The 17,327-nt window shown below is 40.4% G+C and overlaps 1 protein-coding gene across 6 annotated transcripts in view; it reads right to left on the reverse strand.

Moving 5' to 3' along the window:
* Positions 1-16,253, reverse strand: part of LOC142391700 (sodium-driven chloride bicarbonate exchanger-like) — a 52,854-nt gene extending 36,601 nt beyond the window's left edge. For 4 of the 6 annotated variants that reach the window (XM_075477689.1, XM_075477688.1, XM_075477694.1 and 1 more), the window contains exons 1-2: positions 16,005-16,253; positions 14,379-14,405 (exon numbers count right to left, since the gene is read on the reverse strand). In XM_075477689.1, coding sequence (XP_075333804.1) covers positions 14,379-14,405; positions 16,005-16,052 — 75 coding nt within the window. In that variant the 5' untranslated portion in view covers positions 16,053-16,253. Of the gene's footprint in view, positions 1-8,298; positions 8,576-14,378; positions 14,406-14,550; positions 14,685-16,004 lie in introns of those variants that run through there. The other 2 variants (XM_075477691.1, XM_075477690.1) reach the window with 2 other exon arrangements.
* Between the last annotated feature and the right edge of the window lie 1,074 nt (positions 16,254-17,327).

Raw genomic sequence — 17,327 nt, forward strand, 5'->3', positions numbered from 1 at the left:
TTTCCCTTGGCAGATGGTTCATTGTAATCTGAAAGACTGACATTTTTAACGTGTTAATTTTGACATTTTCCTTGCCTCTGCATTCCAGCTCACTCTGATCCAACCCTTCACATTATTACACTGACCGCTGCACTCAATCAACTTCGAAAGAAATCAAAAAATTCACAAGCACTCCAAAAAGAGGGATAATAACTCATTCTAGGATGGTCAAAGGAGCTGAATAGAAAATCAATTCCATTGTAATTTTAATACATGAAGACATTTCTAGTGAAAAAAGGAAATAGCACAGAAAGTCCACAGGGAACTGGCTGTGCAGTATTATTAAAAACTCATACCAGTTTACTGCCTTCACCTTGGCCATGAAAAATGATAAGGTACAAGGATAAGGCGGCTCTGTTGCAAAAAAAATGCACTGATATACTACTACACCTGAACCACTAAGCCTTTCCTGTCACTATCATTTGAGCAACTTAAGTTTGAAACTACATGTATAGCAATGTTGAGATTTGGTGAAATATCAGCTTGTCCACTGGTATGCATTAGCTTAAGGTTATGGACAGCTTTAATTCTGAAAATGTCAACAGTAACTTCAAAATATTGTATTAATTTTGATTATTTAAAACCACAATCTTTCCCTAACCTTAAACAATTTGAAGTTAGAATTTCAAAAAAAGGGATCTGGTAGCAAATCCTGATTTTATTTTGCTCTGAAGCTTTGTAAGTCCTCCACGCACCCCAAAGATTTTGCAACCTTGGCACAATTCATAAACGTGGTGCTATGTTTATTCAGGAACATATTATCTCTCGATTAATTAGATTAACTCTCTAGATGACGCGAGTTCCCATCCTCAAAAACCTAGGAACAGATTTAAAAGCACGCATCAGAATTTAAAGTAAAACTGGAAGCTGTCTTTCCTGAAATATCAGGGTAGAAGATTATTTGATTAAAGCTTCAGGTGTAAAAGATAATCTGAAGGTCCTAGCACAGAATGCAGACTGCACTGTAGGTAGTGTTTTAATGTGATGTGAACGTGTGGTCTGAGTACAGTGTGTGACTGAATTCTACTGCTTTGATTTTCAATTAAATTTCAATTCAGTTCTGTTTCATTTAGTCTATTTATACAGCACCAATTCGCAGCAAAAGTTATTTCAAAGCACTTTGTAAATAAAGATAACCATAAAATGTCAAGTTAGCCATCTGCTTCTAATCTGCAAAAAACGGGAAAAAAAATTGTATTTCCCATTTTCTACTCCCCTATTCACAATTAATCATTTTTCTTCATCCCTGGATCTTCTTCTTCATCTTTATTTTTCTTTTTATCATAGCATCGATAACAGAGTTCATACATCCATAATTATACCTATGACAACTCAAGCTCAGATAGCTACAGTATCTATTTCTGATCCGCCGTCCCAGACAAAGCTTCATCCTGCTGGGTATAACAGATGAGCCAGAATCCCGTGCCTGCAGGTCGCTGCTTCTATTTATAGATGCTGGTTTCTCTGCCTCATGTTGCTGACCCCCGACCAGCCCAGGGAGCCACATCACAGCTCACCAATGTGGGTTAAGATTAATCTGCCAGCATTTACGGCAGGATAAAACCTTGTCTCTGACCATGGGATCAGTGATGGAGGGCCCTGCATAGTGGATAGAATTAAATCAGCCGTTACTCGGCTGGTCCACTGGCTGGTGATGGGGATTTCAGAGGGAACAGGAGCAGAGAGCACGTGATCAAGACTCCAGGGGAGCTGGGATGGGAGGGGAGGGGGCAGAGTATGATGAACAGACACGCTCACGTGTAACATGGATGGATACTGTCTACATTTGTTCACCTTGAATTTTTTTTTTTACATCATACCTTCACGGGAGGTTTATTTATTTCTGAGTAAATGGTTTAATCCCAGACAAGCAGCAAAGCACATGCACTGATTCATACAAAGCAGGCTGCTCTTGTACGGCACATGCAGAGGCACACATCATGCATGGACTCTGCGATGCATGCAGCTCACTGCAGGCAGTGCTGTGATGGGGAGGAGCAGTATGGATGAATGAGCAACACACGGGAGTCGAGGAGCAAAAGGATTGAAGCCAGAGAATGAAACAAGGACCAGAGGATGCTCTAATGTCACAAAGCGTTCATTGTGAGTTGTTAGTGTGTTTGTGTAAGTGTACACAGTGAATCATTTGTGCACTGATGGTAATTGAGCACAATCATCTGAGATGAAAAGTTTGACCTTGAGCTTCGTCTGATTTTGACTCAATGTATCAAATTCTGTCAATTCAACTCCAAGGTCTAAACACAGGTTCAGTGTTAATTTCATTGTTCAAGTGTCACCTCAACATTACCTGGTTACAATTACAATTATTTTATTCCTTTCCTTAGCCCAGTTCTTTTAACATCCAAACCTAACCAGGAATCCATGTTGTGTAACACTGACAAAGTCCTTGTGAACTGAAAAAAGAAAGAAAATGAATCAAAACAAGAGTGCTAAAAAAAAGCACTGAATGGTGTGGAACTGGAGTCCCACTGTTGGTATGTTGGTGCTATCCACCCCTCCGCCCTATTCCAAAAAAGAACTTTGCAGCTGGTTGAAATTAATTTTTTATAATGACGTTCATTCCATCAACATAAGTGGGTGGAAATATGCAGCATATCTCATAAATATGAAATGAGAAATGAGAAATTGAAAGGTATACCAAAAAGGACAGAAATATACTTGTTTTCTAATCTCATGCTCACGTAAACTGTAATTGTTCACATTCTTGCAGTGCACTGCGCTTGTCACTGGAGGATTCCACTTGGGGGCACATCAGATGACTCAGATCGAGAAAAAAAACATGCCATAGGCACTAGTGTCGCTCCATTTTTTCAAAATGGTACTGATCTCTCGCCAGCCATTTTGACAAGCATATTTGTCACTGTGCACAAAGACACACACAGGTAATTGTGGTGTTGCATTTCAAGCTTGTCCTCAAAACTTTGCTAACTCTCCTCGGCGGATGTTTGATGGATTGATTTTGTGCAGAGATACAGTAATACAAAGCTGAGAATCACATCTAAGGAGTTGGATTCAGTTAAAACCCACATTTGCACAGTAGAGCAGTTAATTTGAACTGATCTTAAACCTGTTAATCCAGGTCTTCAGCAGACACAGCATCTCAGGGCAGAAATGCTCTTTTTCGTATGATTTGAACTTCCAATGCTTGGTGATTGTTATAATTATTTTTTTTTGATGGGTGGTTCATTTTTCTTTGACAAACTTAAATAGCATATTTCTTTCTGCTGTACTCTGATTTTAAGGCTCTTTAAAACATATCATGAATCTGTAAATTAGTTGCAGATAGATATTAAGCAATAATCTGGCTGCTAATAGATAAAACCAAACTATACTAACCAGAATTGGAACTTTATCACACAACAGGGTATTTGTATTCAGTACTTCATGTATATATCACTAGTAATAAGGATGAGTCTAAGAAGATGCATTTTAAGGTCTTTTAATTTGCCTTCATTTTAATGTGATGACCTTTGAAAGTGGACAAGAACAACTCTACCTCCTGTTTTGTCTTGTTGATATGTGCAGAAACAACCCATAAAACAGCAGTTTGGTAGTACAGCTGGATTTATGAAAACTAACCAAGTTATGCTATTACATAAGGCATTGACAACCAAAATTAACTTCCTCTGAAGGGTAGCTGGACTCACCCTTAGGGACAGAGTGACTCATCTGGTAGGAGCTCAGAGTAGAGTCACTACTCCTTGACAATGAAACGAGTCAGTTAAGCTGATTCAGGCATCTGGTCCGGATGCGTTATGGACTCCTCCAGGGAGAGGTGTTCTCGAAATATCCTGGAAATTGTACCTATGTGTCCCACCATAAGAGCTGGAGGAAGTGGCCAGAAAGAGGGAGGTCTTGGGATCTCTGCTTAGATCTCTGTTGCCCCCACCACTCAGTTACAAATAAGCAGCAGCAAAAAAAAAAAAAAAAATGAATGGATGGATGGATGGATGGATGGATGGATGGATATATATGGCATGTAAAGTTTCAAAACCTGAATAAAGACCATTGTAATATTTTTGTTGAGAACCTCTTGGCCCGAAAAATGATTAATCTGAAACAATAGATCTAAATGACCTCTGAAAATCTCTGGCCGAAGTATTTAAATCCCTGACAGGATTACCACCAGTATTCCCATCTGAAGACCAATCAGGTGAGGCCATGCTTAGGTCTCCCTCTTGGTGGTGTATTGTTTGTGTAGTTATAAGCAAACACCATGTGGCCAAAATACTGGCCGGACATAATTGATCTGCAAACTACCAACTGCACTTAAAAGCACAGTTAGGAACACTCAAGATCTATAAATAATTATAGGGTCTTTCTTAACCAGATTATCCGCTGTTTGCGAACATCTAATTTCAGTCTGCCTGTTGCATGGCTGATCCCTACTACTCTTCCCAATGGCTGTAATTTCTGACATTGTTGAGAATCGAGTGACTGACCCAAAAACAAAGAAGAAAGAAGCCACTGCGTTCAGATCACCCAGCAGCCACCATTCCCATTATGAATATTCTTACATATTGATATAAGTTACAATAACTATATACCTTTAATCTGTACAGATACACCCATAACAGGCTGCCAGTCCATCATAGGGCGAGCACAACTATCAATGAACCAAACAACTATCCACAGTCATTTTCCGGAGTATATATTAAAAATTGGTCCTTCTGATCTGGCATCACAAAAAAATAGAAACTTCTGCCACAGCTTCAACTTTATTTTGTAAATGCATCCCATAATTGTGAGTCTATATTGTGAAACATTGTAGAATCGAATAAACACAGCCAACAGTTAAAAGTGACCAGCTTGGACTTAGAGGCTGCTTTCCTGAATACTGTGCTCCAAAAACAAAAACACTGCTCTAACTGGAGCGTTTTCTCTACATCTTCCAGTTCCAGCTCCACATCTCATCTTCAGTGTGGTTTTCTCCTGTTTCCAGTCTTTGTGTCTTAAAGTGCAGTTAAAGGTCAATGCCAGTGAATTGCAGCTCTAAAAGTGACAGTTCAGACAGCATTCATTCATGTATTGACAACCCAACACAGCTGTGAACCAGGCACATGATGATAGGCTCCGATGTTAGGATGGTTGTTGTAGCTGCGTACAGCCTGAGACAAACATCGGCTATTAGAATTACTTTAATGATTAATGTTATTTGTAGAATTGCAGGAATTTTTCTAGGATACTTTTAACAACCGCCATAGAGATTTTCATGAACAAGGGTCGGTCAAAGGCGGTCAAACATGCTGTTTAGCATTTTATGAAATCCATGTCGTCCCTACCACCTATTTACGTCCTATTCTGTCACATCTCCAAACTGGGCTGCCTATGTTGAAGCTGCAATGAGTTGGCAGATCAAACGGCTTTCAACTTTGGTCTGAATGAAAATGCTTTGGTTATATATTGCACTGACTCTCTGACTCAAATGCTTCTTGACATGAGGAAGAGGAAGTTGTTGAAGTCAGTTATGCTGATTCTTTAAATTTGGTGTCAAGTGTTGTGATTTATTTTGATATGAAGTCCTAACCAAAAGTAGTTATTCTTTACGAAAAAGAACACACCAACTGAGGTGCCAAAAAGACCTCTTTTTGAAAAGCAAAGCATAAGTCATTTGTTCATGTAGGCATTAACAATCTATAACTATGTTCAAAGATTATTTAACCTCTAGCAGTTGTGAGAGAAACTGCGTGTGAGGTGTGAAAATGACATTCATTAACATGACTGGGGTGTGGTAGTAAGAATATATCATAAACCATAATGATTATAAACGTAACCAACTAGTTTTGATATCTCAACTTAAGCAAGTGTTGTTATTGTCTTAACCCAACTCCGTAACGTCGTAATGTGTTGGTGACTCAGCAAAGCCTGGCTTGTTCATTGAAACACATGTGGAAATGATCTTTTGAGTTGAATTCTCCGTATCAATTCATCTCTCCTCATCCATTTTACAAACAACTTTGATACATAATAACACTGCAATAAATGCAGGGGGGGAAAAAAGCATTTTCAAAAAATGCTTCAACATTGCAGGAGAATAGCTGCCAGGATGTACCTGCATGGAGCGGGTTGTTTTTTCCAGGAGTGGCGATGCTTGAAAATAGGACAGTTTGTTATAGAGCACTGCACGCGGTCAGTCGCTGCTGGTGTGGTGGGTTATGATAGTGAAGAATAGGAGTGTTCGTTTTGACGCGCGTCACCTTTCAATGGCTTAAAGAGACAGGAACTAAAAGGTAGAGTTTCAGACAAAATGTGCATTAAAACACGGAATATGACAAAAGTTTACCATAAAAAGGATGCACTGCTACTATTTTAACATACCCTTCAAAATTTCTTACTTGTGGGTTCATTCGAACATTGCAGAACTAGCTCCTTCTCCACAAAGTCCAGCTTCAGCATGGGAAATGTTGGATCAAATGTTGGCCCTTCAACATTCTGTTTTAATCTGTCTGTTATGAGTCTCGCACAGTATGGGAACACAAACTATGGAGTGCACTTTAAGAATTCTTCTTCTCGAGACAGAAATAAAAATGTGTGCTTTTGATGATTGCTTATGTTGAACAAAAATGATATTTTTGTCTCACCAGCAAGAGCTTGACCTGTATATATCTAAATGGGTTCACACACCACACAAAGACAAACGGTCCTATCTTATTGAGGATATGGCAAGTAAGATATATTATCTGATTATTGAAAATCCCATTTACATTCTACATGAGCCTGGTGAAGTGGTGAAAGATGAAATGTTCTTTTGATCTAAAATCTTCAGTCTCAGAGAATAAGTCATGGGTGCATTGAGAAGGATGATCCATCTGTGAAACAAAAGTGAAAGCAAAACTTAATGTCTCTGTTTAATGTGTTATCTGCATGTGGGAATGAAACCACAAGGCATAAAATGGGGGGACAAAAAAGGAAAAATAACACAAGCAGGGCATATCAACTATCCGATGATGTTGTTTCAGGTAGTAAGTAACAAGTTACAGAACCACAAAGAGGATGTTATTCAATTGTCATTGCTACATTTGTATGAGAGCTTTTGTTCCATTTTTATTGGCCAGGATAAATCACAGATCCCTTGGTTCTCACAAGCTCCCATCCACAAATCTGTGTACTTTATAACATTGCTCACTGGGAAGAGGATATGTGACCTAATTTCTGCGTTCTTCAAGGATATCTCCTGGGGCTTTCACAACAGTGGGGATGATGAATGTTTACATGACCATACACTTAGAAATAGGACAGGTGGTGTAAACTGAAAAAGCATACCAGATGAAGGATTCCTCCTTCACAGTAAGCCCAAAAAGTAGCCATGCAAGTGGCGCTTTATACTACTGGCTTTTAACGCCAATCTGTTTACTCCCAATCTGCTTTAGTGGACTTTCTACATGTATTAAGAGCCAAAGAGATTCTATAGTTTATAGCTAGCAAAGAGGGGAGATGGATTATCAGTGTCTGTACAAGCCCTGGGATTGGCTGACAGCTTTTGTTGTCATCGTTCTCATCGCTACAGATGGCCATGGTTACCGTGGCGATGGCAGCAGGATCAGCACCGGCAGCATCACAGGGAAGAATATGCAAAGTACACTTTGAACATCTCTACATCACCCCTTCTCTCGGACACAGGGAGGTCTAACGTGCAAACAACGGTCTCCGATAACAGCAAGTTAAGAGTTGTGAGTTTTGAACTTGAATGCAGACAATCATTCTGAGTGTTCTATGTAAATAAGCTCATTTAAAAATGCCAGAACAAATCTGTAGACATGGCAAAGTGCTCAAAGAGAAACAAATGCAGAATTCCTGGCTTTAGTGCACCCATGTCTCCATCAAAGATCAATAGGGTCAGTACAGTGAGTATAAGCTTCTCTTGCTCCAGTATGACAGTCCCATCTGTCAGTCAATCTCCTCTAGACCTTTAATACACACAGCAGAAAAAACAGCCCTGTCTGCAGCACAAGAGCCTAACCCTCCACAGCCTATTAACTGTATGAGCGCTAACACCATGCATTTAGGATAATAGCAATCTCATTCCAGTTGATGTTTATCAAGCTACTGTTCATCCTCTGTGACTCAGCAAAAAGTGCAAAAGCCTGAAACTTGACTAGAAACATACGGATATTCTGAAAGCAAAACCATTTAAGTCTTCTACTCACTATCTACCATAAGAATTGTAGCTGGATAAAAACAAATGCTGACAATCCTCACAGCTTGATCATTTACAAGCACAATATCAGAGAAGCCTACCTGATACACAAATCCCTTATTGAGGTCCACTGGGAGCATTTTGTTCCTCCTGTAAGGTAGAGCAGGATGTCCGCTAACTCCCCTTGTGCTTGTGGCAGTTGTAAAATAAGAGGCTAAGGCTCAGGGCCTAAGCCCCACTCTGAGTTCAGTTTGTTTATGATTTTTGTAGGAACAAAAAAAAGCAAAGAAGGATAGAGTCGGCTTCCCGGCCTGTGTGTCTCAGTCAAACCTTCTCCCCTCCTCAGCCGCTCTCATCAGCTGCTCTTCCCATGCCGGAATACGGAAGCAGCCTCACTCCAAAAACAGCCTCACAAAAGCAGCATCCAAACTAAAGCAGCACAGCTCCAGCTCTGCCTCTGTCTCTCCCTCTGTCTCCAACGGCTTTCATCCAGGGTAGCATCAAATGTTTCTGACAAGCATCCATCCGCCAATCCCCCCAGAGAGATTAGCGCTCTGACATCACCGATGCTGTGCTATGCACAGTTCTGCTCTGCTGTGTCTCTGAGCTGTGTGGCTGTGTTACCCAAAGCGAAGTCTTAGGTTGCAGGGAGTAAAAAACACCATTCTAAAAGAGGGATTCACACAGCCACACAGCCTGGGTTCAAGTCACAGCTCCATGTCCCAGCACAACTCAACCCAACACAGTGGCTGCAGTCTTGCTGTTCACACCATACGTATAGTTAAGTGCCTGTGCATGTGTGTGAGTATGTTTATGTGTGTGTGTCTGCAGAGCCTACCTGAGGTAAAGACGCTGCTTTCTGGCTGTAATGCATTGTCAGCGAAACAGCGATCGAGGCACGGTGTGCTAGAAACAGATCTAGAAGAAGAAGCAGATTTTTCTGCTGTGCTACGACTGTCAAGTTACAATAATAATGCCTTTGTAATTTCTCTCATCTGATATTTTGCAAAGTATCCATCTGCAAAGATGAAACTCAATGAAGCAATATTCACAGGCACAGATAGCCAAATTACAGGATCCAATCCAATTCTCTACAAGCTTCCCTCTTCATTTGACCATCTGTCTCTCACCTTCTCCAACCAGCTCTGTTTCCTTTTCCTCTACCTACCTCCGTGCCCCCTTTCCCCCCCCCCTCTCCACTGACACTGCTATAATTAACATGAGAGAGAAGCACAGCCGGTCTAGGCTCCAAGCTGCGGTAGGGAGGCTTCCTGCCATCCTGTGTGTTTTGCACAGTTGAATCACCAAACCAAATGGAGATTTAACACTGATCCAAGAACACCATGCTCTAAAGAACAAGCCAAGGCAATCTGAAGACACTTTCTCTTTCAAGTTGTCGCTAATCTTCTCCAACATGGCCAGTCACCCTTCTCTCACTGGACAGCCCGGCAGAGAGCCTGCTGTTAAGGCAGAGTTATAATTAGGAGGACCACACAAGCCCGAGTTTGGTCCGTTCTTTTCCAGTTGATGGGAACCAATCAAGAGATCTATATGAAGAGCTACAGATAGCTTTGGCCATATAAGTGTTGTCTTCGGGGGATTATGCCAACTCGGTCTGTGGGGTCATTGCTGTGGGGATCGCCCTGGTTCGGGGTGGCTGGGGGATCCTGCACTGCAGCCCTGGCTGTGGTGTGGATGCCGGCCTGCCCTGATCTGGGCGGTTCCCCGTGGTGGCGGCCTCTGTGGTCATTGGTGGGCTGGCTCCCGGTGTGGACAGATCCCCAAGATACTGTTTCCTCACTTCAGCGTCAAGCCAGATTTTAATATTGATTGTTGTTGATATTGATGTCGCTCATGTTGGGGGGGGGGGCGGGGCGTGGTATGTGTGCAGAGTGGTTGTCGGTGCTATGTTGCGTGTGTTTATGCATGAATTGATTTGATTATTGACCTTGATTATTGACCCTCCCGGAGACGCTCTCCGTAGCTTGCGTGCGTCGCCCAAAATTTCTATTTATCCGTCGAGGCAACGGAGACCGCAAGGGTTGTGATTGGTCGGCTAATTTTACAACATCATTTCCGGAATCACTTTTCCAGTTTAGAGACAATGAGAGAGAGTACCAGTCCCCGCTGTAATAACGTTGCACGTAACAAAGCTCTATAGTGAGCACTTCAAGCCTGATGATTTTGACAGGACGGGTGAGATTGTCAGGCTTAGAGATAATGCTTGTGTCATTTGTGGTGTCTGTATTTCAAAGTAAGGCTGCACCACATCGCAAAATGAACTAGCCTGGAGTTACAGAGTGCCAGCGTACACGAGAAGCTGTGCAAAACAGTTATTTTTCAAGGGTTTTAGCTCCCCAGCCCCAGTTGCAAGCCTAACAGGGTAGGGTAACGCTGGAATGACCTGGAATTATAACGCTTATTTTTCTACGCCTGTACTGAATGTACTGAGCTGGTACAGTATATATGTGCAATATTATATTACATATACTGCGTCAATAAATGAGTAATAAGTCATGTAGATGAATAATGAATGAAGTATTTTCCTATTCTATTCTATTTTATTCAATGTTTACTCCCACCATATTTATAATTCCACCATTTTTAGAACTGTATATATCTTTTTCTAATATATTTATAACTGTTTTTACTACTCGACACTTTATTTATTTATTTTATTCATGATATTTTATTTTATTCATTGTTGTTTTTTTGTCCGTTGTTTTTGCTGTAGGAATACAAATAAAAAAATCCTTGAATATGGGAGCTTGTATGTATATGTGTTACAGAAGGGTCGTGTGTGTGTGTGAGAGAGAGAAATAAACTCAAATGAACAATCAAACTTGTTTCTTTATCAAAATATGAAATTTATATTTAAATTGATTCATACATTTATCAATATGCCATAGACTACCATATGTCTTTGTTAAAGAGCATAATAAAAAGTCTTTCAGCATGAAAGCACTTATTTTAATGTGTGACAGCGTCCTGTATCATAACTAAATCTCTGTCGTTTGTAACAAAGCAAACTGTGTGAAAATCCGGTAAATATTCGGGGAGTTATGATTATTGTAGTTGGGGATATACACCGTCCTCAGTCGAAATAAATGCAATGTGGAGGCATTGGAGACAAAGCCAAGATGGCGGCCGCGCTGATACGTCAGCTCCAATAGGCAGCGTCAGTCTATGAGGTGTCTACGTATATTATGTCTATGGCAGCAGCTTGAAGCTCGGGGTGCGAATGTCTGCGGTGTGGAGGTATTTTAAAGTGGATGACAAAAACGTTGCGATGGCAAACTGTGAGATATGCAAACTTGGGATTTCAAGAGGTGATGAGAACAGGAACAGGCTCAAACCTGACAAGGTAGAGATGTTGGTTTTTATCAAGAAAAACGTACATTTCCTTCTGTGAAGCCAGAGGATGAGAGTAAGAATTAGGAGTGCAGTTCCGAAAAGCACTTTACTGCCTTACTTTATAACACTGTGGCACTTTTATTTGCTTATTTGTTTACATGCCTTCCAGGTATTTCAAGTTGAGCTGCTGCTCGTTTTTATATTAGACATTGTTGCAATAAACTCCAATGTGAAAAATTTGTTTATTACTTGATTACTTTTTTTGTTCAAGCTACCTCACAGAAGTGCTCTGTTTATAAGTGTTAAATGATAAAATAAGGTGAATAACTTCCTGGATCTGTTTCTTCGCCGTTCTTCATTTTTTTAATGTACTGTAGAAGTATCGGATCGGGACTCGGTATCGGCAGATACTCAAAATCAAATGACTCGGACTCGGGGGCAAAATAAACCTGATCGGGACATCCCTACTGAAGACTACACTATTCCAGAGCCAAAATTAGAATAGGTCAGTCTTTTAATACTAGTTCAAATAAACTAGTTAAAGTGGATAAACCATCCACTTTAACCACTTAAAACAGGAAATTCTAAACAAACATCAATGAAAGGACACATATTGAATCATTTCAACAAATAGCAGGGATCTTAAGAAAAAGTCAATGGACGTGGCTTTGCTATGTTTCGGTGGTAACTACCCAAAAGAAAATAGACTATTTCAAGATTTTTGAGGCAAAAAAAAAGTTAACTAGCTGCTAGGTGCTGCTCAATGGAGATACACGATTTATAACTCCAATTCCAAAAAGGTCAGATGGTCCCTCTCCTCTTTGATTTTCGTCCACAGTGTCCCTGATTTCCCCAAAAGAATTTCGAATTTTGACTCGTCTGACCACAGAACAGTTTTCCACTTTTCCTCAGTGTGTGTCAAATAACCCAGAAAAGAAAAAAAAACAACTCCAGCTTTTTCATTATGCTGCAGCCTGAGTGTCAGCTACTCACTGAGTACACTCTGGACTGATTCCTCTAGATCTTCGAGTGTAGGTCTCCCAACTCTGCCGAGAATAGATCCTAAATTAGCTCACGGTGCCTTCTGTCACTCTCCAGAATTCTCTGCTATATGAACTAAGATCTACTACATGCTTCTCCTCTTGAAAATTCTTCTTTAAATATTTTCAGCAAGTGTCTTATATAGCTTAAAAGTGCTGCCCTAAACTTCTAAATTAGACTTTTACTGTCATTAGTTTCAATGATAATAACATGCATTTTTCTCTTATTCCAATTCCTCCTTAACTTAATTTTTTTTCTGTCATTCTCTCGACTTATAGGCTGTTGCTTTTACGATATATGATTTTTAACTGTTTGTTTTCAATGCAGTACTAAAAATGCCATATGAATAAACTCGACTTAGTTAGTTGTACAACATTATGTTTAAATTCATTTTAAAGGCCCAACACTGCGTAAATCATTCTGCAATGATAATTGTTTGTGGTAATTGGCCGAGTCCTTTAGAAAATTAGAATTGTATCTATATATTTTAAAAAAAGGACAAAAACCAACAAGCAAGCTCGCTTTTAAAGGAACAAGGCAGGGATAAATGTCATTGTGCATTCAGAATATTTAGTAATGTATGAGTCCTAAAGGGGAAAAAAACTTGTGAGCAAAGGATTCCCAGTGTGGCCAGTGGCAGATACTTTGTGCTCAGTCTTGTCCTCGGTCTGGCTTTCTGCCATCAGCTGCATAAATAAGAATTCGTCAGGGCTGATGACGTACTCGCATCAAGACTCTCCTCCGTGGCTGCCTCTGATGCCTGCTTACGCTATTACCCTGTGAGCTCTTCAGAGCCATTTCACATGTTGAAAGCTTTAAATCCACTTAATTCCCATTACTGATTTCAGTCAGCGTGCTGTTTCCTGTTACCAGATGCACAGTGACATGTGTGACCATCGTGTTAAAAAAAAAAAATGCAACACACTCTATGCTAACCAAGCTGGCTAGTTAAAGATAACTAAACACAGCTGTGCAGCATTATTGTAGGTTAAGGATTGTAAGAAAATCTAAATAAACATTTTCGCCATTAGAGCCATCAGACTATCTGTCTAATCCAATAGCCTTGTTGAACTTTTCACTGTTTTTTCATTGGCGCACTCCGTTTTCCATAAGTACCATCATTGCAACAAATTGGAAAAAAAAAACAACAACAAAGCATTCAGATTCCAACCCGAGTAAAGGTTGTTATCGGGGCAATGCACTTTGGATATCATAAATACAAGTACAGAGGAAAATAAATTCTATTAAGTTTTTTTTTTTTCAACCGTTTGGAGGCATTAGAGTCCAACGGAATAAAGAACATCATCATACTATTTACCTTGTAGAATTGCAAATTTTATGTCCACAAAGGCAAAGAACTGTCTTATCACTTAGCAAAAACAGAGCAACTTTTGTGTTAATGTAGAACCTTGTTGGTGTCTGCCTAATAACTGTTAATCCAATATTTGATGTGCTTTTGATCTCCATTTCTTTGGAAAACTTTAATAACTGACTACATTGAACAAATATTCATATGTACTTTAAATTCCTTTTTTTTTTGCATTATTGAATTGTGAGTCTGTAAATCTGACGAAGTAGCTCTATTTATGAAATAACTGTTGTGAAGTACAGTAAAATATACTATACTATTTATATATATTGTACATATAATATATATATTTTTTTCTATTGATTTCCCAATCAACTCCTGGATTTTTAACATGCAGATTATATAAAATTGTAACTATTGAGCAAATCACTGTGGTATTCGCAGGCCAGAAGAAAACAAAATCAGAAATGTACTCACCACGTCTTTGTCTTGAGAACTTTGCTCCTGAAAATCAAAAGACACGAGTTAACCATCAAATGCTCAGGTAATGAATTCTTTAACATGCAGCCAACTCAAAAGCAAGCAGAGAGATACAGCAAGAGCATTGACCCTCAGAAATGCTCCCTTTCCTGGTGTAAATCAAACATACTTTCATGCTTGACCTTGGGAGCCCGGTAACCTGATGGAGTGGGGTACGATAGTGTAATTTCTTCAAGCTATGTTGTGTCCTGAGGAGTCCCTGAGATCCTCACCAAACTGACACCTCGCATACTCGTACACATCCTGGTACAACCATGACAACGCCTGCTGCTTGCTGCGTAGGAGCAGGGACAGGGGAAACAGAAGTGACTTACAATGACAAGGAAGCAACCACTCTGCATTGAGACTGCAGGGGAAGCAGAACAGACACCCCACACCACATCAGCCCATCAGGCCCCACCTCACGCTGTAAATTGAGGAACACCGAGTCCTCATCCAGCATTTCCCCAAATAGAACAAACTGAGTATTGATTTGCCTCGCTGTTTTTTGTTTTGTTTTGATTTTACACTGACAGCAAAATAGCAAAGTGTGCCACCTCAATCCTGTAGCACTGATAGCTGGGTTTTTGGGTTTTTTTCAACCACACAGTCTCACCTGAATGCTAATGAGCTGAAGCTAACCGCAGAAGAAGGCTCTTTTTTCGGGGGGGGGGGGGCAGTGTTTTAGGTTCGGTACATGCTTGTTTGACTCTAAGCTGAGCGAGTCCCTTTTTCTACCCGTTTGTCCCCAAGGTAAAAACTCCACAAGCACGTACTCTTCACTGGAATGAATTACAACATTTGGATGGATGTTTTGCATCAATGCATCTCTCGGGATGGTTGGATTTCTGACAGGATTACAAAACCCGTGAAAGAATGGGATTATTTTCCATGAAACTGCCGTGCAGGGGGGAACGGGCCAAATAGGTTGTGAATAAATCTTCGTGATACTAGTCATCATAATCCACCCGATGAGGCACAGACCTCCCTCTGTCTCCTCGCTGCTGGGATCAAACATACCATGTTCTCATCTCAGAGTAACACCTTGGACCTGCAGTAATGTAGGCTACACCTCGAGCAACAGCTTGACAGCAGGTTACAGACCGCAGCCTATAAAAACTTGGTCGACTGGTTAAGCGTGGGATCTGGCAGGAAGACAAAGTATCATTGATCATTTCGCAAGGGGCAGGGGCAGTGTCAATTAAAACTGTTGATGCTGCGCATCAACTTGTGCGGAGCATCCCAGACGGTCCCAAAAAGGTGCGACAGCATAAGTGTCTGTTGCGTGGATTCTGTGACGGGACACTATCCTCTTTGAATCAAAGCTCAATATTACACAGTGGGATATTAGCCTATCGCTCTTTTTAATGGTGAGCGATATCCTCGTTTGTTACGATTGTCAGGTGACACGTGACCGGCAAAAGGGTTAAAAAATTAGATCCATTTTTGAAACGCAGATTGCAGAGAAAATGAATCCCTTTTTATTCTAAAGAGAAATAGGCAGGAGGGCGACTGTCTACTCAATTTTGGCAGATTGAAAGAAAAAAAAACAGAAACCGCAGAAACGTGTCTGTAAAATCATACCGTTGGTAAAAGCGGCTCCATTTGAGCTCCTTGGTCCATGATGTCCATCTTTTCCTCTCCTTGGCCACAAAATATGACAGTCGCGATGCTGTGCTCCTCAGTCAGACGCAGCTTAGAAGCGAGTAAAACGTTCGCCGGCCAGGTTTTCTCAAATGGAGGTAGCCAAGCATTCCCGTCCTGCCCTACATAATTTACGCACGAAGGAGGGAGGTAGTGCTACCCATTATACGCGTTCAGCCTCGGACGCGAAAATGGTGAGGCGCAAAAAGTGAGCTCAGACTTTTATGCAGGAATTCATTTGTGTGGGCCATATCTCCATATTTTTTTCCTACAGATCATAAAAAGGCTGTTCATAGATCATTTTTTACAAAGGGAATGTATACTGTTACATGACAAAAGGCCTGCATAGATTTCAAGCAATAGAATCATAAAGCCTTGGTTATTGAGAATGCGTGCTGTATTAATCATACAGCCATTTTGGATTGCCTTCATGTTAGAGTTATCCATGTGGATTTTCTATTTTTCAGCCACTGTGTGGGCATATGCTTCATACTGTACAAGCAATTTGGTTGGTACACTTAAAAACAGCATGTATCACTGTAATCGTTTCAGTTATAAATATTAATATTAATTGATCAAATTGAGTAAGCTCGGTCGTTATTCAGCCCAATAAGCACAACATCTGCGGCATTCCTCTGGCCATCCCATTACTGCTTCCAGTGACTTCTTGTTGCGGCACGCAATGTTCCACCAGCACCAGCGTCCAAATGGCCAAAGGATGCTCAGGCACTGAAGTCTGTACGCTGGCGCCCTCTTCTGGTGATGTGTAGGCCTATGATTTAAATAATCCCACTCATGAATTTGTTATGTCACTTCAGGGCAATGCAATATAAAGCAACAGAATGCACGCTCTGATCACTGAACTGCTCTATCTCTACAGAGATGCAAACATTTTTGAAGCTGCCAAAAACGGCTGCAGAGAGAAGCAAAGTGACATAATTACCAATACACTGACAGAAGCACAACAACCAAAATGACATGTAAAATAACTATGACCAAATTGTGTACAAACTCAAATTAGAAAAAGGCTCATTGAATAGTATAAGACACAAAGGGGTACAAAATAAGATGCAGCATGTCCACAAAGACACGTAGAAAAAAGGCTTCCAATTTAATAAGTGGATAAAAAGAAACTTAAAAATGACCAAAGTGAGACAAAAGGCAGGCATAAAAATATGCTAAATTACCATAAAGCTATGCAATTCATGCAAACCATCTGCGAGATACACACGCACAAACCGAATCAGTCTGAGACTAAAAGGT

This window comes from Odontesthes bonariensis, chromosome 11 (assembly GCF_027942865.1).
Source record: "Odontesthes bonariensis isolate fOdoBon6 chromosome 11, fOdoBon6.hap1, whole genome shotgun sequence".
Classification (NCBI taxonomy): Eukaryota; Metazoa; Chordata; class Actinopteri; order Atheriniformes; family Atherinopsidae; genus Odontesthes; species Odontesthes bonariensis.